The 22,561-nt window shown below is 35.2% G+C and overlaps 3 protein-coding genes across 5 annotated transcripts; 1 reads left to right on the top strand and 2 right to left on the bottom strand.

The window, feature by feature from the left end:
* LOC105166384 (ATPase 8, plasma membrane-type-like) lies at positions 251–5,048 on the bottom strand. Its single transcript, XM_011085721.2, has 13 exons — positions 4,869–5,048; positions 4,246–4,464; positions 3,991–4,128; positions 3,599–3,913; positions 3,068–3,514; positions 2,841–2,963; positions 2,647–2,751; positions 2,222–2,531; positions 1,618–2,132; positions 1,333–1,506; positions 1,045–1,227; positions 760–938; positions 251–669 (listed from the first exon to the last, which is right to left on the bottom strand). The coding sequence occupies exons 1-13, from the start codon at positions 4,917–4,919 to the stop codon at positions 573–575; spliced, it is 2,856 nt and encodes a 951-aa protein (XP_011084023.1). The 5' UTR covers positions 4,920–5,048; the 3' UTR covers positions 251–572.
* Positions 7,525–8,669, bottom strand: LOC105166383 (polygalacturonase inhibitor-like). Its single transcript, XM_011085720.2, has one exon. The coding sequence runs from the start codon at positions 8,603–8,605 to the stop codon at positions 7,622–7,624; it is 984 nt and encodes a 327-aa protein (XP_011084022.1). The 5' UTR covers positions 8,606–8,669; the 3' UTR covers positions 7,525–7,621.
* On the top strand, positions 17,400–21,098 carry LOC105166381 (F-box protein CPR30-like). 3 transcript variants are annotated; one of them, XM_011085719.2, is made up of 2 exons: positions 17,400–18,923; positions 20,964–21,098. In XM_011085719.2, the coding sequence occupies exon 1, from the start codon at positions 17,734–17,736 to the stop codon at positions 18,919–18,921; it is 1,188 nt and encodes a 395-aa protein (XP_011084021.1). In that variant the 5' UTR covers positions 17,400–17,733; the 3' UTR covers positions 18,922–18,923; positions 20,964–21,098. The 3 variants fall into 3 exon arrangements, with proteins under 3 accessions (XP_011084021.1, XP_020550855.1, XP_011084020.1); XM_020695196.1 differs by lacking the exon at positions 20,964–21,098 and adding an exon at positions 20,808–20,883; XM_011085718.2 differs by lacking the exon at positions 20,964–21,098 and adding an exon at positions 20,582–20,801 and having other exon boundaries at positions 17,402–18,923.

Raw genomic sequence — 22,561 nt, 5'->3', positions numbered from 1 at the left:
GTTGTTTAGAAAAATCAAGTTCAAGATGATGGGCTAAAGGTGCGAGGATATTTTATTCGTAATCGCTGTGAATGTGTGTGTGTGTGTGAAACACATATTGAAGAGATGAATTAGAAGTCTATCTCTGTTTCAATCTATATGCGGAAATAAGCTTGAAAGTTTCATATGTATATCTGACAATAGAGAATCGTTTAGGGTTTTTTCCAAATGAAAAAAATCAATTTTTAATGTGAAATAATAGAAAACAAGGGAAAATAAAATTTTGGAGCCAACTTTGTAACAAAAATCAAGTTTTTCTTTATTACAAAAGTGATGTCGTTCTGTATTTTCTAGACCATACAAAAGACAAGTTTATGATAACACTATGTATCCCTAGTAAAAACGAAAATGTCGTTGTTCTACAGCACCTTTTGTTACAAATTTGATTTTGTAGTCATTAACTAACAACTTTTGGGAATTGATGTTTTTTTCTAGTATAAATAGCTGTAGCATAAGATCAATTTTCTTGTAGCAATCTTCACTTTGCATCCCCTCTCTTGTTCAACAGTCGACCATGATTCTTGCCCATATTCTTATACAGTGTAGTGTTGTTGGATGGTCTCAATGTCCAATCCCTTGAGCTTGACGACTGACTCAACGTGTCCCTTAAGAGTGTGGAGTTCCCTTAGCCTACAACATTAATTTTCTTGTAAGAATATGAACTAAGCAGAAATCATCTTATCAGTAACATTTCATTTTCGCAAAGGTTCAAGTGGATACCTTGCAACTTCAGCCCTTCTCTTTGCCTGCTCTGCAATTTCAGACAGTTCCCTATAGCTTTTGTCATTGAACAATTCAGAAGATTCAGTGGTAGAGAGGCCATGAAGCGTTCGTTGAGCAATTGCCCACTGTGCTTCCCTCTCACCCTTACCGTAATCCTTCTTGGTGGTGAAAGCAATCTAATTTTGAAAGAGAAACAAAAAGGATCAATAATCATGTTTGTTAGAGGAGAAGAAAATCAAGAAACTAGGTGTGGTATTTCTAGTTTTGATGTTGTGTATGTACCCTTTTTTGGATCATGGAATCCCAAGCTTTGCCGCTCAATGCAAAGCGAATTCCAAACTTGATAATGTCAAGTGGGATGTAAGTGATAATACTGTAGATCCAGATGATTCCAGCCCAGCCCCATCCAATGCCCTTAATTCTTGCGAATTCCCAGTGTGCATACACAGCAATAATAGTAGCCAACTGCAATCGATCCAAGAACTCATAATTAGTTCATAGTTTAAAGAGTTGATCAAGTTAATCATCATGAATTTATGGTGAGCTTTATAAGCTTTTTTTGTGACTCACCAATTGAGCGATCAAGAAAGCTCCGACAAGCAAGAGACCAGGGCGTTCAATAAATGACCAGCTTCTTGACCTCGTGACAAAAATGAGTGCCTGACTAATAATGCTCACTTGAAGATAAAGGGCAGCAGTAAGCTCCTCGGGGTGGTTCCTGATTGATCTCACCTTAAACGTATCCTACAAGGAATAATAAATAGTGTATGGATGATCAATCTTCTTTCGTTTCCTTGAGGTAATAAGTGTAAGAACAAAATAAAGTAGATTTGAGTTTTGAGGATGAAAACATACGGAGAAGAAGTCCGTATCAGATGCGAGGAAGAAGAAAATGACGGTCATGATAGCCATATAGGTCCCAAGGACAATGCCAGTGGCAAATATTTCCTTGAGCTTCCACGAGTCGGGTAGTGGAGATGGTTTCACCCTGTCCTTGGAGATGGTCATGATGGTGCCGTCATTCAGGATAGCGATGATCAACACCATAAAAGGTGAGAAGTCAAACTTCCAAATGAGGGCAATGAGCATGAATCCCATGACAATACGGATGGTGATGGAAACTGCATAAATAGTATAATTCTTCATTCTCTGGAAGATTGCTCGGCTTGTAAGTACTGCGCTTATAATCACGCTAAGCCCAGGCTCAGTTAAAACAATGTCCGATGCGCTCCTAGCAGCATCAGTTGCATCTGCTACAGCAATGCCAATGTCTGCCTTCTTGAGTGCTGGAGCATCATTCACCCCATCTCCAGTCATACCACAAATGTGTTTCCTCTCTTGAAGCTTCTTCACAATCTCATATTTGTGCTCTGTGCATTGAAAGATACTTGTTTGTATTTTAATTCAAAAGGCATTTTACCCAAGTGCTTCATATGTGTTAGTTTCAATAGTTGCCTACCTGGGAAGACTCCAGCAAAGCCATCGGCCTTCTCTATGAGCTCTTCAACGGGCATCGAAGCAATAGACTCATCCTTGCTCTGGCCAAGAAGGCTGGAAGATGGATACATGTTGGTACCCATTCCAAGCCTACGACCAGTCTCTTTTCCAATAGCCAGCTGGTCACCGGTGATCATCTTCACATTCACACCAAGGTCAAGAGCTTTCTTGATAGTCTCTGCACTATCATCCCTTGGGGGGTCAAACAAAGGCAATAAGCCCACAAACTCCCAAGGATCACCAGCACTCTCTTTGTTTTTCTCTGGGATAGTCTGGAAAGACATATACCATAGTGTCATGGTGTAATATTTTAAGGTTTTTCTATTTTTGCTTACCATAGTAAGAATGGTGATATATATACCTATTCAAGGTAGAAGCTTAACTAACCTGTCGTGCAACAGCAAGAGAACGAAGACCACGATTTGCAAAGTTGTCAATGATCTCATGAGCCTTCTTTAGAATCTGACCTTTGAGTTGACAAAGTTCAATGATCTGTTATATTAAGCAAAGGGTTAGTGAGAATTTAAGAGAAGAAAACTCTTTATATGATTGTGAACAATTATATCATTCTAGCTTTATACTTGCTCAGGAGCACCCTTGCTGCATCGGTACCAGTTTCCATTAGAGTCATAGTAGGTAATGGCAGTACGTTTCTCCACTGGGTTGAAGGGTAAGAAATGCACCTCAATAATTCCTGCTCTTGCCTGAAACACTCACAAAGAAGATAATGATCAAGAAAATGAACAGCGTAAGTATACTATATAATTATCAAATATTGATAGTCACAGAGGCCAGAAGAGTTATCTACCTCCTTAGGATCACTAAGCATGTTGACGATTGAAGCATCAATGGCATCTTGGTTCTCAATTCTGGAAGCCCTAGCAGCAAGCAATACAACAGTGTCTTTGTCGGCGTTCTTTGGGAACACCTCAATCAAATTCTTGTCGACAGTGAGTTTGTTGAGGGTAAGGGTTCCAGTCTTGTCACTACAAAGTACGTCCATTCCAGCCAATTCCTCAATAGCTGTCATCCTCTTAGTGATGGCGCCTTGTTGCGATAGGCGATGAGATCCAATAGCCATGGTCACGGATAAGACTGTCGGCATAGCAATAGGGATACCTCCAATGAGCAACACCAATAGATTGTCAATTCCATCTCTGTACCTTCTGTGTTGGATAGGGTACATTACTATAATTTCAATCACCATCCCCAAAGCAATGGAGCAGATACAAAAGTTCCCAATGGCAGTCAACACCTAATTAAACAAGAATTCAGAATCTTGAGATAAATCCTGGTGTAGAAAATGCGATTTTGATTCAAAAACACGATCATTTCGTACCTTTTGGAAGTGTCCAACATTGTTGGTGCTATCAACAAGATGAGCAGCTTTACCGAAGAAGGTGTGAACACCAGTGGCAATGACCACGGCGTCAATTTCACCTTGCTTGCAAGTGGAACCAGAGAACACTTCATCACCAGGGTGCTTGGTTACCGCAAGGGATTCCCCAGTGAGGGCCGATTGGTCAATCTTCAAAGGATCACCTTCCAAGAGACGAGCATCAGCCGGGATAATATCCCCCAACTTGACGCTGATCAAGTCTCCTGGAACAAGGATTGAGGCATCTTGCTCAGACCATTTACCATCTCTCAAAACCTGCATTAGTAGCAAACCGACGTTCAATGCATATATAGAAAGAAGAAATTAAGCAATATTTTTGTTTCCATGAATACCTTAGTTTTGGGAGCAAGGCCGGCCATAAGGGCAGCCGCAGCGTTTCCTGAATTATTTTCTTCGATGAAACTAATGGTAGAGTTGATGATTAGGAGCACAACAATACCAATGAAGTCTGGGTAATCTGGAGGCTTGCCCTGTACATATTCAAAACGTAAGCATCCTTCAATAATTTTCACATTTCATTTGCTTTCTTAAAAACATAAACTATATAGAGAACATGGATAATTCGAAAAGGGTTTATGTGAATTTACCCCTCCATTGGCCAAAACAATGGCCATGATGGCAGCAAGCTCCATGACCCATGATAGAGGATTCCACATGAACCCTAAGAACTTCAAGAATTTGCTCTCCTTTTTCTCCTCAAGTTTATTTGGTCCAAAAATCTGGAGCCTTTTGGCTCCTTCATCCGATGTCAAACCATCCCTTGTACATTTCAACTCTTGGAATACTTCTTCAATGGGGATATTCTCCTGCATTCACGACAAATATCCCATTAGTTGAACTAGACCTATCATGCATAACCATATTCTTATTCAATCCAGAAAACAAAATAGTAACGTGTGATTGATCAGCACTTCTTTCATGTCAATGACGTAAAAAATAAACTAGAAATAGTTTTTATTCGTTGTAGATGATCTTTTTTAGAATATATGTAATAGGAATAAGAGTATGAAAATAATAGTTGATGTTTCAATCAATAAGAAAAACAATGTAATAATTATAATTCTTGAAATTAATATATATATATATATATGTGTGTGTGTGTTTATAAAAAAACTCAGTAAATTAATAAATCTTGCAAAAGTATTTTATAAAATGAAAAGGGATGGAACACATAAAAAATAATCCAAAAAAAATTAATTTTAATACTTACAAGGTCAACTGTTTCATTTCTAATATCTTCCAACGACATACTCGAAGCCATGAGTTTTTTCCTAATCAGGAAAGAGATTGAGAGTGTAATTTCTCCCCCTCTCTCTCCTAACAGCTTTTATTATCGTCTCACACTATCTAACCCTCTAATGTTTTTTATTGCCAAGAGAATTGAGACATTTGTGAGATGTTCTTTTGGGTCTGGCGTCCCGTCATCCTATATATATATCTTCAACCAAGGTTGGTTACTTCCTAAGTCAAAAATGGTGGAAGATCAAGCATTTACAACCTCTCAATTCCTTAAGTTTTTGTGGTGAGCCTAAACTTTTTCGGAACGACCAAAAATTTCTTGGTTAATAGGTTTTTCAATTATCATTTTAAGAGATGAACAAAAATTCATATGAGATTAGATCAAAATTGTGAAAAGCTACTATGGATGAAGAATGCTGTCATGAGTTGTGACATATAAAAATAAGTGAAAATTAGACCGGTTGAAAAAATTTTATGTATGTAAGTGGATTTTGATCAGTTGAAATTTTTGTATTACCTATTATAAGTTTATTAATATAGTTGTTAATAAAATTGTAATACGTGATAAAAGGCGATTTAATAAGTTATTAATAGAGATTTCATAATTATTTTATGAAGTCTGATACCCATTATAATTTAGATGAAACTAAATTATAATCTAAATTATTTTTAATTAATTATAGTTTCTTTCTTAAGATAAGTATTAATATCAGTAAAAATCTAGAATTAAAAAGACAAACAAAAGTATTTTTAATTTTTTTAAATAAATAAAAATTTAGGGACGGTATTTGTGACGACATGCATCCCAAAGCAACCACCCAAGTTTATACTGAGTATTTATTAAAATAATATTTTTTTGGGGTACAATTGCAAGATTAAGGAGAGTCGTTACTATAAAATTAATTAGCAGTTATTATTTTTAATTTTATAATATTTTAAATTCTTATTAACATCTTTATAATTAAAAAATATTAATAATATTTTTTTTAATTAATTTGTAACAACTAATAAAATTAAAAATTACATACAAATAAGAAAAATCTATTCAAGTATTGATTTTATTATTTTGGAGTCTACGATCCCACATTGGCACATTATTTTGATGCACTGGAGCTTGGTTTATAGTTGTGATTGGATACGAATTTCTTGTCTTGTGCTTGGACCAGTCCATCTCAATAGAAATTCTAATAAGTCGACTCCAATAAGTAAAGGTGCATAGAGTAGTGTTGTTAACCAATTGGGATACATATCTCATAATTTCAATTGATCAACGACACATAAAAAATCCTTTATTGGCCCATAAACTGACTTAACTCTACACATATTTATGTTATATTAAATAATATAATATACTAATTATAATCATAGTTATCTATTACTTACTAATTATGATTTTTTATTGTACTATATTATGTATTTTTTATATAATATTTTAATAATAAAAAATTTATTAATTGTTTTATCGATTTTTAACAATTATAAAATAAAAAATTACATATAAATAAAAAAATATAAAAACTAAAATATAATAAAATTAAAATTAATTACAAATTTTGCTCATTAGACACACAATCATTGTTGTAGTCATCGAGGGTTCGTTGGCCAACAGTGTTTCATACTGCTCAAGGGTCATAGTGGGGGTTACATGTTCTAGGTCTTATATCTATCCTAGATGATAGGCCAACTTGATTCATATGAGCTAAAGGCTAAAGGGAGGTCCCGGATGAACTATTAGATGAACTACTGGAATTACTAGACTCTGAGCTTGAAGTCATAATTAAAACGAAAGGTGAGTTCGCAAGGAAGCACTTGAGAGTGAACCTAGCAGAGCACATCGCACCTAGAGGGAAGTGATCGCAGATGAGTGGCAAGCTTGAAGTCAAATTCTTCCATATTTAGAGAAGTAAGACCATGGAAAATGCGGGCCAAAACCAATGGCCAGACGCTAAGGAAGCCAGGATGATCTAAAGGCTGAGATGAAATGATTGTTCAACTACTCTTAGCATGCTCAACACATTAAGAAGAAGTGGGGAGTAATGATGGGTATGACCCTAATTTTGTCTAAAAAAGACTATATTATTCTTCAAGGGCGGCAGAATTGCAATTTTATCCAAAAGACCCACGTCTTCCTAACGGGTTCGGCTCACTAACTAGGCCGAACCCAGCAACCCGCCTCTAATAACCCGATACACATGGCAGACTGCTATTGGGCAACAGAACCCCTCACCATACACTATAAACACTCCATGCTCAGTGCATTTATGGTGCGCCGTTTTTTACTCAAACTTCTTTATTTACGTCGTTTAGACTTGTTAGTTCGTCAGTGACCTGCTTATTTGCGACCTAGATATCAAGTACTAACTTAAGTATCGGAGGGTCTTAGTTGGGGACCACCCCAACAAGCCAAACGATCTGCTTTTCTTTTTTGAGTACACTTACATCAATTTGGGAGAGGTAGCAATCTCAAACAGTTTGAAGGATCAGTTCATCCGATCAAAAAGATCACGTTGATTTCGTCCCAGATCAGACATCAATCCATCAAAAAGTCCATGACAAATTTTGTCGGCCAAAAAGCTCTTTCTTATAGTGAATAGAAAATCAACACAAGCACATTTGATGAGTGTAACTTTATGGAAAATGATCAAACTTTATTAATGTGGAAACCTTTTATCAAGATTTCGATTGACATAAACTCAAAAACATTCTTATTTTTGCGGTCATCGGTCATTTGCAATCCGGCAATGGCTCACCACACAAGCATCTGTTGTGAAAATACGCAGTATAGTCCAACTCCTGCAAATGTCCGCCCACTGGAATCCGACCACAGAGCCTGTTGTAACTCACATTCAGATTAATATAATCTATTTTAGTCAATCCTTCAGGTAAGCTCCCATAGATCTTGTTATGGCTCAAGTCCAGATTTCCCAAAGTCTTCGGGAACTCCATTTTAGACATATCAAACTGCAACTTGTTCCTGGAGAAGTAGGCAGTATTTATGCTCTTGTTCTTCCCAAACAAGAACGATATGTCTCCTTCCAGCCTGTTTCTTGAAACGTCCAACAGAGTGAAGTTTGTATGGCCCAACCTTCTGGGAATTGTTCCATTCAGCTGATTATGGGATAGATAGAGATAGAAATCCTTTTCGTGAAAGTCTGCAAACGACTCCGGAATGCTTCCAGTAAGCTTGTTACGGTCTAACAGAAGCCCTCCGAGTTTTGGGAGGCGGGAGAGGGAGGGAGGGATTGAACCGGTGAAATTGTTGAACGATAGGCCGACGTAGTTGAGGTTCTTGAGCTGGCTGAGGAATGAAGGGACCGGGCCGGAGAGCATGTTCCATCTTAAATCAAGAAAGGTGAGTTTACTGAGCTTGGTGATAACTATTGGGATTTGGCCTGTGAGATTAGTTTTGTGAAAAGACAAGCTTTCGAGGAACGGGAGATCGCCCACGGAGGCCGGCAGTGGGAGTTTTAGGTCGGAGTTTGAAATGGCTACACTGGTGATGCGGTTTGTCTTCTCATCGCATTCCACCGAATTCCATTCGCAGCAGTCGATTTTGGGGTCCCATGAGACGAAGTCGTAGGCGTTGTTGAGGTCTTTCTTGATCTTCAGAAGGGCTTTCTTGTCATTTGGGTGGCATCTGTCTGCAAATGCGAGAGAGATAGAGGAGAGGAAGAGGAAGGCAAGGGTGAGGAAATGGAAGGTGGCCATGGCCTATGTTAGCTTACAATAGCCTTTGGACAGAGGTGTGGAATGGAGTAGATCATAGATAGATAAGAGATTTATAAGTAGGGAAAATTCTTATTCGAGTCTGAATTTGTGTGGTGGATTTCACCATACTCAATTATTCACACTATATTAAAAAAAATATAATTTATCGATTAATGTGTCTATAAAGGGTGTTATATCTTGGATTGCATTTCCTATTTCAATTTCTTTTGTATTTTTCTTCACCTAAAATATAAGGTAAATTACAATTTATTCTTTTAAGATTTGTCAAGATTAGAATTATACTTTCATTATTTGAAAAATTAAAAACTACCCTCTCAAACTGAAAGTAATTATGTAGCCTCTGAATGACGACATAAAAAATATTATTTTATCGTTATTGAAATTTTTTTATTTAAAAAATTATCTTAAAACATGTAAAAGATTGAGACTGAGTAAAGTAAAATGTTTATAGGATATCTTATCCCGTAAAAATATTTTAGAAAATTCTAAAAAATATATACATCTAGCTTCCCTTAAATTTGGTATAATTACATGTAAACCCCTGTGGTTTGGAAATTACATTTAATAACACCTGAGGTTTGTTTCTATTTAATAAATAAGCCCCTCTATTAGTCAAAATTTATCGAATTTGTTGATATTAACAAAAAAATCAAAAAAACAATGTTATATTCACCCCCAATTAACTTTTTACTCACTTATTGCAGGTTAAATAAATTTTTTTTATGATCAAATTATACTTATACGTATTCACGTAGTAATACGTGTAAGGAGGTATATCTTCACCATTATAAGGGTAATTTAGTCCAAAAAAAATAGTTTGAGCTACAGTAAATTAGTAATAAGTTAATTGGGGATAAATATTAATTTTTATTCAATTTTTCTGTTAATATCAACAAATTCATTAAATTTTGACTAACGGAAAGACTTATTTATTAGACGGAAGCAAACATTAAGGGTGCTATATGTAATTTCTCAAATTATAGGAAATTTATGTGTAATTCATACCAAATCTCAGGAAAGGGAAGAGTAATTATCCCATAAAATTATAATTCATAATTCAATAGGATATTTTGATTATTTGAATATAAAAATTTAATGAAAACCTAACATAAGCTAGCTAACGAAATGGGGGTCTTTAGATGGATAAAATGAGGGGAGTATTAATAATTCTCAAAATAAAAAATATATTTATAATTATAATAAATCTCATGGAAGGTGAATAATATTTTGCCTATAATATATACATACTAAGAGACAAAAATCATGCAACGTCTTTTATTTTTTATTTTTTATTTTTTTTAAAAAAAATATCCATATAATATGTACAAGTTAATTATATGAAATATGGGGATTGAATCTTTTAACTCAAAATATATAAAATCTTCTATTGCATTTAGTATATATACGTTACATTTATAAACTTTTTAAATTAATACACTATGATTTTAGAATTTAAAAAGAAAAAGTATTCGGATAAATTATATAACACATCCCTGTATTTTGGTGAAATAGCAAGAAATCCCCATGTGTTATAGACAAAAAACTCCCTATATTTTATAAAATATAATAAAAAAAACCCCATTTCCATTAGAAACTAATGGAGAGTGTCTAACACTAGCCTATTGTGTGAGTTGGTTTCCTTTTTTGGCCTTTTTTAGGATTTCTTTAAGTGTATAATTCCATTTTGTCAGTTTCTTTCATATTTAAATATATTTTAAATTAATTTATTTATATTATTATTTTATTTAAATATTCAAATTAATTTAAATTAACTATTGAGTCCAAATATATTACAATTATTTTTTATAGATAATATGTAAATTAAATGTTCAAATTATTTAATATTAAAATTTAAAAAAGTAAATTATTTTTAATTTCTTTTTAAAAACTAATTTTTTTTTTACTTTTTACTCAATAGGGGTGGCCTCGGTGGTTGGGTTGCCTAGGTCTAAGCTACACTGCTACAGGGCGAACGTCGCCCTGGATCTGGCGCCGACTGCTTCGCCGTCCTTGTAGGCAAAGGTCGTCATCACCTACTAATACATATATATGTATATTATATTATATATATAGTGTATGTATAGTATATTTCATATATACATTATATATATGATGTATGTATAGTATATATTTAAATATATATAAATAAAAAATATATTTAAATTATTTTATAGATGTGGGCCGTTCATTTTTTACAATTGAAGATCAATGGTTGTTAGAAAAACAGTATAATGGACAATTCAACAAACAAATAACGTCAACAGGACTTACCTAACGAAAGGAAAGAATATATAATATTTTAAAAAATATAAAGAGTCTAGTACTTATTTTCTTAATACAAGAGAATTTCTAGCTAAATTTTAAAAACACAAAAAAGTTTTATGCAATTTATCGGAAGCATTCCTTCATCTCCTTATTCGCGTGGTAGATCCATCAAAATCCAATCAATGATATTATTACATCCACTAGATATACAGGAAGTATTGAGAGCTCAGCTTTGGATTCCAAGATCGAAAGCTACTTGTAAGTAAACCAAAAGTGGAATCATTTCAATTGGAAGGCACGATCGACAATGTTCAAACGTGGTTTTCTGCTATGCTAAAACAAGAAAGAAAGTAGGCATTTTGCTGAATTTTTGTCGTAGATTGGACCAAAATTCCACTGATGGGTCCCCAATGGAATTGTATCTTGAATTGGATACTTTATTTTAACATAAACATTCCCATAAAATTATATTTTTCATTATTACACGGTTTTCATAATTACATTTGCCTATATATTCCCGAATATAAAATGTAGGGTAAAATGCAATTTGCCCTTTGTGTTAGTGAAAATATTTATAATATTGCCTTAGTGAAAAATAAAATACTAAAAAATCTTACTATGATTTTTTAAGGAAAAAATATTAGTCCATATTAACTTGGGTCTCGTTTAATTTTAGGTCACTAACTATGATAATTATCACATTTTATACCCTTTTATTGAAAAAAATGCTTCAATTAGGTACTCCAATGGCTGATTTTTTCAATTTTAGCAGGAATTGCTTCAATTTGGGAATTTTTTATCCCACATGGCATTAAAGTTTGATGTGGCAGATGAGGTGAACTTATTTTCTTCAGTAATTATATCTTTTAGTCCATTTTGTCCATGGTTTAACTTGTCTCATGTGGCACTAAAAACTACCTTGGCTCAAGTGGATATTTTTTCTTTATCTCTTTTCTCCCACATAAACACTTAAAAAAATGTCAAGTTATATAGAAACAAGCTTTGAATTTTTATTTTATACTAGCTTCCATGAATGTCGTCTATGCATACATATAACAAATAATCTTACACACTTTAAAATATATTATAAATTTGAATAAGTTATATATATTAGCTTCAAAAAGAATATATTATCGACAAAAATATATATATAAACCTATAAAATTATAGATAATTACAAATACTCATTTTATACTTATAGATGATAAAAATAATTATTACTTTATAAATAATAAAAATACATAAAATTATAGATAAATATAAATAAATTTATAATAGATAATTAAACAAATAATTTTATTATGGATAATTATTATTATAAATTATAGACAAATATACCACAAAATGTTAATTTATTAAAAATACATAAAATTATAGACAATTATAAATACTTATAAAATATATAAAATACAATTCTTATTGTATATCATATCATTCATAAAATTATAAAATTGAAAATTATTATTTTATAAATAATTAAAGATCATGAAAAAAATTATTATGTTATATAATATAAATTTTAAAAAAATAACACCCGCCGCCTCGCCCCAGTTGTGCGTTAGGAGACGGCGTGTTGTCCCCCTCTGTTGTGGGAGGCGAAGGTGAACCGAGAAGGAGGTGGGGAGAGGGGGGTTTGGAGGGGAGAGTTCTTTTCTTAAGAAAAATTATGTTAATTTTATAAATAATTCTATGTATAGTGTACTTATTAGCCATGTCAAATAATAACATAACTCATTTCGCTGGACAAATAAGTAATTAATTAACATATTAGTAATTCCCATTTAATTGGCCAAAAAAATTGATATGTCCTTCTTTCAACCACAACTTCTTCCGTCATTACTTCCATAAAGTCTCCTCCCTTTCCAGCAACTCCTATAGCTCATCCTTAAGCTACGACAGCCTTCTCTTCTTTTTAGACGTCAGATTACTTTGTCCAATCCCTCTCAGCTCCTCAGTTAGGCCCTTGATTCGTCTCATAATGTTACCATAGTGTGATTTGCTATATGTCCCTACAATTCTTAATCCTGCTCCCTAATGGCATGCCGGCGACCAAACCTGGGATTGGACCATCCCTCCAACCCAATTCTATCGCCTCTGCACACTCGACCGAACGTAACCATGCAACCTCAAAACGAAATCGAGGTTTCCTACGCTTGTCATATCTCCTGGCAGCAAACTTGGTCTCAATGATGAAGGCCAAGCTGGGGTTAAAGCACTTGACAAGCTCACACAGAGTGTGAATTGTCCAAGGGGATCCCAATTCCTGACAGTTCCAAACTAACACTTTTATAGCTATCAGTCTGCGGTGCAGCTCTGTAGATAGAACATTTGAATCCTCGTCAACCAACTATAGACGACATTTGCTATCCTGGCTCCCAACACTGTCCCCCTTGATCAAAGTAAAACCACGCAACATCTTCCTCGATCTGTTCCCAAGACCTTCGTAGCTGCCTTCCTATCCCTTCCCCTTACCCCCTTTTGGCTCTGCTCCTCTATTGTTAATTGGAGTGGGATTGCCACCAAGCTTCTCTCAGACCAGTTTACCACATCATGTGCCTGCTCTTGGATATTCTCCCCAGTGTTAAGTACCATAGGAATAGTTGACGGGACGGAATACTTTTAAGTCCTCAGGCTCTTGCATATCCTGATCATCCCAACTCTCACCCAGCTCTAAACACATCTGCCCTGGATCCGTCCACTCCAACCCTTTTTGGCCAGTTTGTGGATGCATTACTTTACCACTAGGTTGTACCTCATCTTGCAAACTCCGGCCTTATCCTCCAGCCCAACAAAATCCCCCCCCCCCATTCTTCATTTCGTCTAGTTAACGTGTCAAATTCTCCGACGATGGCAGCACCCTTCCTCCATCTTGGGTGGGTAGACCTCTCAGCCCTAGCAAAAACCAGGTCATCTTCCCTACGAGGCGAAGGCCTCTACCGAGTAGGAAAAGCTACTCTCAACCAAGGTTCGTACAACGTATCTATATCCAAGTCCACAAAACCTTCAGCAAATACGAGCTCACAATATTTGGTAATATATCCTAGCCTACCGTGTACGTAAGAAAAGATAAGGAGCCTTTCATACGTAAGGTGCAATAGCACTTACTCGACCAAAGTACTATGGAATTTTAGGAAACTTTTCAAAGGGAGATTCACATCAATGAATACGAAAATATGAAGCATGGAACCGGATGCACGTCTATCTCCACCCATGTCCATCACGGTTCTCGACTAGACCAGCAATCCCAAGTGTTCATTTTGCTCAGCGGGAGATCATGCACGTGTATGAAGAATTAACACCAATTCAGATCCACCTGCAACGGATTCTTATTCTCACCGATACTATTGAAAATACTCATGTTTTTCTCGAAGCTCCACGAGCACCCTTCAAACGCCTGATTCCGATCAATATGTGATTGAATCGAAGGAGGAATCTCGCCCCCGCCAACTGGACAAGCTCCATAACCTTGATTGGGCTTAGCATCCCCTTTATGGACGTATTGAGCGCCTCAAATTTAACCGGCTTATTCGACAGCGAATGCCCCACCAGGCATAGCTGAGATTGCTCCAAATTTGACCGTCATTACCCCTCCTAAACCACTAACCCTGTTCCTCATCCTCATCAAAGTTAGCGGTCATCTCATTTCTATTGATGTTGGATCACGTGTGATAGAAAAGACTTGGCCAGTGTTGAGATGAAGATGCATGATGCTGCTGCAATCACAGCTTGGGATCCTGGCTGAGCACTGCAGTTGCGAGGAAGACGCGTGTTTTTTGAGAATGCACTTTCAATATTTATATCACGCTTATATAAGTTACACATGAGGAGCAGATGTGCACAACACGTGAAGTTGACATGGCATAGTTTGTTAGTTTGTTCAATTTTCTGTTTTTCTGTTCACCGTCCTCTTCCTGTATTTAATTGAGGAGCAATTCCTCAGTAATTCAACTTTCATGTCTATGTAAATCAAAATTACAGCAACATACACCCTTGAATTCTCTCCCATGGAGTTCACATTACAATTTGCACTAATTACTCCTTTTAACAGTCGACGTTGTCCCTATGTGTGAGAGCCACGACCAGAAGTCTCCTACGACTGGATCCTAGACAGGCCTCCGAACGCCTCCAAAAGATACCTAGAGAAATAACATACATAGGAACAAACTAAGAAAGGAATGAAACTACAACAATGAGAGCTAACCCTAGCCAGCAACCAAGAGAAACCTAAACTCAATAACCAGAGCACAGAACCTACTGCATCTATTTATGACACCGAACACAAAATAAACTTGGAGAAACCAAGCAAGAAAAACGAGAAAAACAAAAACGAAAGAAAATAGAAACAAAACATTGAAAGAACCCCCTGTTGCCACTCCAAAGCCCAACTGTCAGTAGTGTCTTGTACTGTCTAAATAGGGCTCAACTCCTTGCCCAAATTAGGGGTGGCAATAGGGCAGGTCTAGAGCAAATTTAGGTGGACCCGAGACCTGCCCCTCTAACTCAGAGGAGGACTTAAGACCTGCCTCGCCCTGGTTATTTTCAAACCCCACCCTGCCCCTGTATAAAACCCACTAGGGCGGGTTTGACTCGATAGACTCTATTATTTTATTTTTATTATTTATTTTATAAATATATATAAAAAAATTAGAATATCAATTATAAATAAAACTGTTCATGGCCTAACACAAATATTCAAGGCCAAAAAATAAACTCTCAAGTATAAATGAATAATTCATAAAAGCAAACAAACAATTTATAGCAATTATACATTACTAACAATTTCTTCATTTTGTCCTCATTAAGTATTGTGAGATAATTTTTTAATTTATCAATTATTGAACAAATACCTAATAATAAACAAATAAAATGATACAATATTTTGTTAGTATTTATTCTATCAAAATAAAGTAAAATAATATATATTTGTATATAAATATAAATAATAAAATCGGGGCGGGTTTCCGCCAGGACCAAGCCAGGTCCAGCCGCCCTGCTTGTAATTTTTTAAACCCTAACCCATCACATTATGGACGGGTTTTTGCCGAGTCCAGATCCGATCATTCCTAGCCTAGATAAAAGTGCCGTGACGAGTCACTAATGAAAGAGAGACACACACAAAGTAAGAAGTTGCGAACAACTTAAAATCTCATGGAGGAGACTGTACGACTCTCATGGGAGAGAAAGAAAATTTATTGGTCTAATAAACTCCATCTCCTATCAAATTATTATCAATTAGTTTGAAAACATAATTGTATATACAGTAAAACTTTTATAAATTAATAAATTTTTTAAAATAATAAAATCTTTCGGTTCGACTTGGGCCTTTGTAAAAACTCATCAAATTCGATAAGATAATAAAATAATAATTTTTCAAAAAATTTCTTTATAAATATTAAGTCCCATTAAAACTCTAAATTAATAATTCATAAATATTACAATTATAAATATTATGGTAATTTGCTAAAATATGAAGTCTGTAATGCTTTACACATTTGATCATTCATGATTGATTTTGCGATGCCATTCAGATGAAAAGACATGGTTGGGTGTTACGAATTATTTTATTTTCATATTGAGATTTATATAGTATATGTTTTTATTCATCATGCATGAATATATTTAATTGGCTATAATAGTTATTTAAGTGCAACGACTTAATGTAAACTTGCGTATTTAAGTAATTCCAATGAATTGATGCATACGTCCATAAATATAATAGTTAATTGTATACAATAAATTAATATTATAAATGAATATACTAATTACTTACAAAGAATTGATTGATACATGAATATAATCAATGAAACATATATGAATTCATTTATTTTTAATACATATGTACTAAATTTGCTAAATCTAAAAAGTCTCTCTTTTAATTAATAAAATATTAAATTAGAGGGGGAGATCCTCAGTAGTGGTGACCCTTTCACTCTTCCACGGACTGATACATGTACCGAATGCTCATACGGGAAAGTTGGCTCCTCGGTCTGGTTGCTCCAAGAAATCCTTTCTTTCTCGTCCACTCAGGGGAAGATCTAGACGAATTGGCCAGATAGGCGGGCACCCAAGGATTAGTGTTGATCGACAGAGTTATCCGAAAGCGAAAAGAAAAAAGAACGAGAAAGCTCGAGTCCCTACGACGTATGTACTAAATTTGCTAAATCTAAAAAGTCTCTCTTTTAATTAATAAAATATTAAATTATCGAATATTAATATTTTTCTAAATTAATAAAATTTTATGGTCCCAAAATTATTAATTTATAGAGGTTTTATGGTACTAATATTTCAGTGATAAAAACACAAATAATAATATAAAATTTAATGTTTTCATAGCTAATTATAAACGATACATTTATCATTAAAAATATGTTATATACGTGGATCGCATGTCATCCTGAACTTATGAATATATAAACTAAATCAAACACCCTCTAAAGTATTTGAATAAGATTGTCTTAGATATATATTTATAACTACAGCCAATCACCGACATGCTGCATATAATAATTAATAGTGATGAAGTACTCAACTGTTTTCTTAAAAAAGAACAGCAAGACGACTTCGCCTACGCCCTCCAATTCCGTTCTCTGAATTTGGATCTTTTCTGCGCTGTTCCTAATTTTATGCAAAGGAACATTTCCACGAAATTGCAGAGTTTGGCATTTGCAGCACCAACTTCTCTGCATAAACTCAGTCAATGAAGAACCACTGAAGAATCCCCACTCTGCGCCCTTTCTCTTCTTCATCAATCATCATCTACTACCTTCAGATCCCTCTTCTCACATCCCATTCTTGTTTTTATTCCAACCCTTTTTCACAACTTCACTCCCAAATCAGCTAATATGATGCAGGAGATTCCCTCCGAAGTCTTGGGCGAGATACTATCCCGCCTGCCCGCCGAGTCTCTCCTCCGCTTCAGGTGCGTATGTAAGGCATGGCGACGTACAATCGACGATCCGATTTTCATCAAATTGCATGTCCACCGTCAACTCCTCGAGGCCCACGACTCCTCCAGTGGCGTAGGCCAGCTCATTCTTAGAGGTGACCTCGATGCTCGGCTTTATTCTTTACCTATGGAATCCCTTAATTCGGATGGCGCGAAAAAGGTTAAAGCAGCGTTTGTTAAAAACAGCCCATTGGAGAGTTATGGAGAGGCAAAATCACCGGTGGGCTCGTGTAATGGTGTTATGCTAATTTCTCAGTCAAAGGGAATTAGTTTCTTGTGGAATCCATTAATCAGGGAGTTCCACAGATTGCCACCACTGAAGCTGGTGAGCAAGAAATCGAGAGGTTTGTATCATTCGGTTAGCGGGCTTGGCTATGACTCTGCTGCTTATGACTATAAAGTTGTGAAAATTGCCCAAGTATTCGATCCTAGAGACAGAAGTTTTAAGTCGGAGACGGTGGTGTACAGTCTGAAGTTGGATTGTTGGAGGAGGATCAAGGATTTCCCATATAGGATTTCACGGTTGACTGGTGGAATTTTTCTGAAAGGTGTATTGCATTGGATTTCAAGTACAATGCCACTGAAATGCATGGATGACCTGATTATTGGGCTTGATCTTGGGACTGAAGATTATCGTCTGCTGTCATTGCCATCCAAACTCTCTGGAGTGGAGAAGCCTTCTGCAAAGCATTTAGGTGTGCTGGGCGGATGCTTGATCCTCAGTTGCCACTATCAGATAGAACGTTTGGATGTGTGGTTGCTGGAGGATTATGGAGCAGAAAGCTCGTGGATTAAGTTGTTTTCAGTTGCAGCAATGGATAGTATTGGTGCGGTGGAGACTCTGAGGCCTATAGCTTATTCGAAGTGCAAACGTCAGGTTCTTCTCCAGCATGATAAAAAGGAGTTCCTCTGGCTTGATCTTGGGACCAGATTGTGGAAGAAGATCAGGATCGATGATCGGCCCACCACCTTTTCTTCTCAGTTATGCCTGGCAAGCCTAGTTAGAATAAACGTTGGTGTTGGGGATGGAGGATGTAATAGTGCACATAGACCAGCAAGAGAAAGAAGGTGCAAAGTTAATTAGAGGTAAACTACTATAGCCAGTTCTCTTATTTTTCTGAGATTTGGAAGTATCTCCACTCTTTCTTTGGCTGATTTTAAGAATGTTATGCACCAAAAATATAAGAAGCTCTATGCGTACCCTGAAACAAAGAGATAAAGTTCCATAGACCAAAGAAGTGGATTATTTATGTTGATTGTTGACTTGCCTAGTTGGAATGCTTAATTTGCATGATTGCTACATGAGATATGCATAAGCTTTAGGATACTTGTCAAGGACACAAATCAAAAGAATCCTTTTAGGTAAGATGGTAATGCTGGTATGATTATTTCCAAATTTTTCTGATGTGAATTTTAGCAGAATAAATGATAAAGGATAAATCCCAACTAAGGTAGAGAAGAAACTGGTGAGGTATGGATTCATACAGTGCAACGGCTTGTAGATGTAACTCTGGGATAGTGTACATGCACATATGGCTAGGAAAGCAAGTGGAAGAATGATTAGTTGGTACAATAAATAGAGAAGAAAGAGTAGGACATCTTGCATCAAGGGGCAAGGACAAAATTTCCCAGAGCAAAAAATCAATTCATTGGTAGTTGGAATGCCCTTTAAAACATTATTAGCAGAAACTCTATGATTTATGTGCATATGAATAATCTAAAGTACTCTCGTGTTAATATACAGGGTATGAACTTAATAAATAATATTCAGAGACTTAGACTAGGAAACATTTAGTATGGATACTATATATTAAATGTATGCTAGATGGTGAATAATATCCGATTAAGCCGAAAAATGTATCGAATTATTTTTAAGTTATTGAATATCATACAAGAAAATATACTATTTTATAGATCTATTTATTGTTAAATAGTTTTCTCTAAGTTGTGTAATAATTATAATTGATTACTATAGCTAACATATAAAATAAATTTCAAACATAATGAAAATACAATCATATCAAAAAATTATGTTGAAATAATATGCATTTCACCGCCGATTTTTGTATTTGCATTTTATCCGTATGTCTCGGAATCCTCATGCCACACATTTTCATAATCTAGGCTTATCCTTATAAAACTCCGGATTATACTTGAATTAAATGTTGAGTAGTTTGTTTCCCTTATGTACCTAACTAGGCTTTCAATATAATAGTGGTAGTATATAGGCTACTAATGGTTTATTTTGAAATAAACTTGTGTCCTATCTTTCGGAAATCTTTTGCTTTTATGATTTGCATAGCAATTATCGTAAATGACCTATTGGATGTGATGCAGTCGCAGATACACTTTTTGTATCTTGTTTACTCTTGATACCTGAACTCTCATGAACTGAGCATTTTTCTGCATACAAGCTTCTCCTCATACACATTGGTCCCTTCACTTTTATTCGTCCATGATCAAGGACTTGTCATCATAATCATTAGACATGATTAACCCTGACAACTTCAATAGATAAGGAAAACATTAGTTCTTCTTCTTTCTATTCCCCTCGAAATGTTTAAAGCTAATTATATAAGTAGCTTGGTCTCTAGTCAATGTTCGCTTTTTTGAATCTAATCATCTTTAGGCAGTCAGCATACAAAAATTCCACGTTTATGAGTACTTCGGCTTTGACCTTGGTTTTCTTAGGTAAAGATAAACTTATGGGCATTTACATTTCAATTGTGCACTCTCGTCTGCAGGCTTTCTATCGCTTTTGGTAAACTGACTTGATTGCATCTCTCTTCTGAATTTTGCGAGCAATTTCTACTTCATAAAGTGGAATCAAATTTGGGATTTTGGTGGATTTTGGTTGGCTCCTTCCTGATTATAGAACTGTATATTTACATCCATTGTACTGCTGGCCATGTATTATTGCTTGGTGCTATTTGCTTAAAATGGTTGTGATGAAGTTATATTTTTTTCCAGATGATGTGGTTGTTTTTTTCCGCTGCCTTAACTTGACATTCTCTGCTACCTCAAGGGCATGCGATAGTTGAATTTCTGTTTTGTTTCTCTTGGTTTGATGGGTTACAAACAGTTCCAATAGCCTTTTAGAGTGTGTAAGACAAACCGTTACTGCAGGGTCTATGCTGAGCTTATTGTGCACAATATGACATAAGATTTGTTGAGAACTATCATTTGGCTGGATTCAAATCGCCATTCAATCACTAGGTTACGGTTTACATGGAAATCACGTGGTCGTTACATTGGTGGGGCAGAATGTTTCTGCATAAGTTAGAAATGATGAAACAGTAGTAGCTTATTCTCTTTCAGGAATAGGAACCTCTGTTGCCTTCAAACACGAGTTTTGGGACAAGAAACTATGTAGTCAAAGAATGTAAGAATTGCTATATGAGAATGTTAGATACACCATCAACAACACTGAGTGCTAACTTCGAAAGATATGACCAATTCGACAATTGCTTTAAATAGTTGGTCAATAACAGAGGATAATATGAACACTATGAGTTAGCTTCTTTGATTTTCTTGGAATAATATATAACAATATTTGAAGGCTGAGATATGATATACAAATACTCAAGATGCAGTCTTACTTGGCAACAAGATAGCTTTCGTCCTGGTCTGAAGTGCATAATATGGGTCTTATAGTACCTACAAGAACAATACATTCTATGTAAAAACTTCTCCGAAAGCTTTTCTGTTTTCAGATGCCAATACAAATTTTATAGTATATATACATCGTCAAGACAGATCTACCCACAATATATAACTCCCATTATCTGCGTATCCTTAAGCACCGTCGCGATAGGCTTCGCACTTCTACACAAGTACTCCTAATTTCCTTGCTGTGGTAAGGATTTTTATATAAAATAAAGGGTCAATAGTTTTGGCATAATTACAAATATGATCTCGTTGTTTGAAAACTTACAAAGACCCTTCTCAAATGAAAAATAATTATGTAGCCCCTAGACTGTGAAATGAACATTACTATTTTACCCTTGTTCAATTTTTTTAAGAATAAAAAAATTTGAGGGTGGGTAAAATGAATAATCTAGAGGGAATATTAGTTCATAAAATTATTTTAAAAAATTATAAAATATATATAAAATTCTAATTTGTAATTCAAAAGATATTTTGGTTAGTTCATCACAAAAATTGGATGGAAACATAACGGAATGAGCTCGTTGTTAGACAAACGTTAAAATTAGGAAGGTATTTGTAATTTTTCAAACAACGAGGAGGAATATATAATTATGTCAAACTTTAGGAAAGGTGATTGTAATTTACCCTATTAAAAACGTTGGAGCAGACTATAAATGGGAGAACTAAGAGGCATCTTTTACGGTCTCTCAAACTCATCAATGGATACTCCACTCTCATGGCATGTCAACTCAAAAATTTGCCAATTGATCACCATAATTTGTCATGGCTATACTCAAAGGATCGCGTGGTACGGCCTGGAAACGCGCTAGCGGAAGCAGGAATTTAAATGCATACAATAAGTAAAAATTAAAGCGTAAAACAACGAATTCAAGGGATGCGCCATTGGAGTTCTCAGGCTTTTGATGTAATATGAAAATTACGCAACAATAAAGAATTAATCATATGATGCTATGGTTGAAAATAAGAGGAGGAGCATAACTGTAAAATCGAATCTTACCTCTTAAAGTTTTACGCTTTCAATAGGGCAACTTTGTCGAAGTTGTCCACTCGAGATT

Source organism: Sesamum indicum, linkage group LG7 (genome assembly GCF_000512975.1).
Source record: "Sesamum indicum cultivar Zhongzhi No. 13 linkage group LG7, S_indicum_v1.0, whole genome shotgun sequence".
NCBI lineage: Eukaryota > Viridiplantae > Streptophyta > Magnoliopsida > Lamiales > Pedaliaceae > Sesamum > Sesamum indicum.
The sequence above is the reverse complement of the archived record's forward strand: the minus strand, read 5'-3'. Positions and strand labels throughout refer to the sequence as shown.

Excerpts from the sequence above, each read along its gene's own strand:
- LOC105166384 (XM_011085721.2), bottom strand. The coding sequence starts at position 4,919 with ATGGCTTCGAGTATGTCGTTGGAAGATATTAGAAATGAAACAGTTGAC. Across the intron at positions 2,964-3,067 it reads TGCTTAGTGATCCTAAGGAG|GCAAGAGCAGGAATTATTGA; the intron begins GTAGATAACTCT and ends TGAGTGTTTCAG. Across the intron at positions 2,133-2,221 it reads CTTTGCTGGAGTCTTCCCAG|AGCACAAATATGAGATTGTG; the intron begins GTAGGCAACTAT and ends TTCAATGCACAG.
- LOC105166383 (XM_011085720.2), bottom strand. The coding sequence starts at position 8,605 with ATGGCCACCTTCCATTTCCTCACCCTTGCCTTCCTCTTCCTCTCCTCT.
- LOC105166381 (XM_011085719.2), top strand. The coding sequence starts at position 17,734 with ATGATGCAGGAGATTCCCTCCGAAGTCTTGGGCGAGATACTATCCCGC.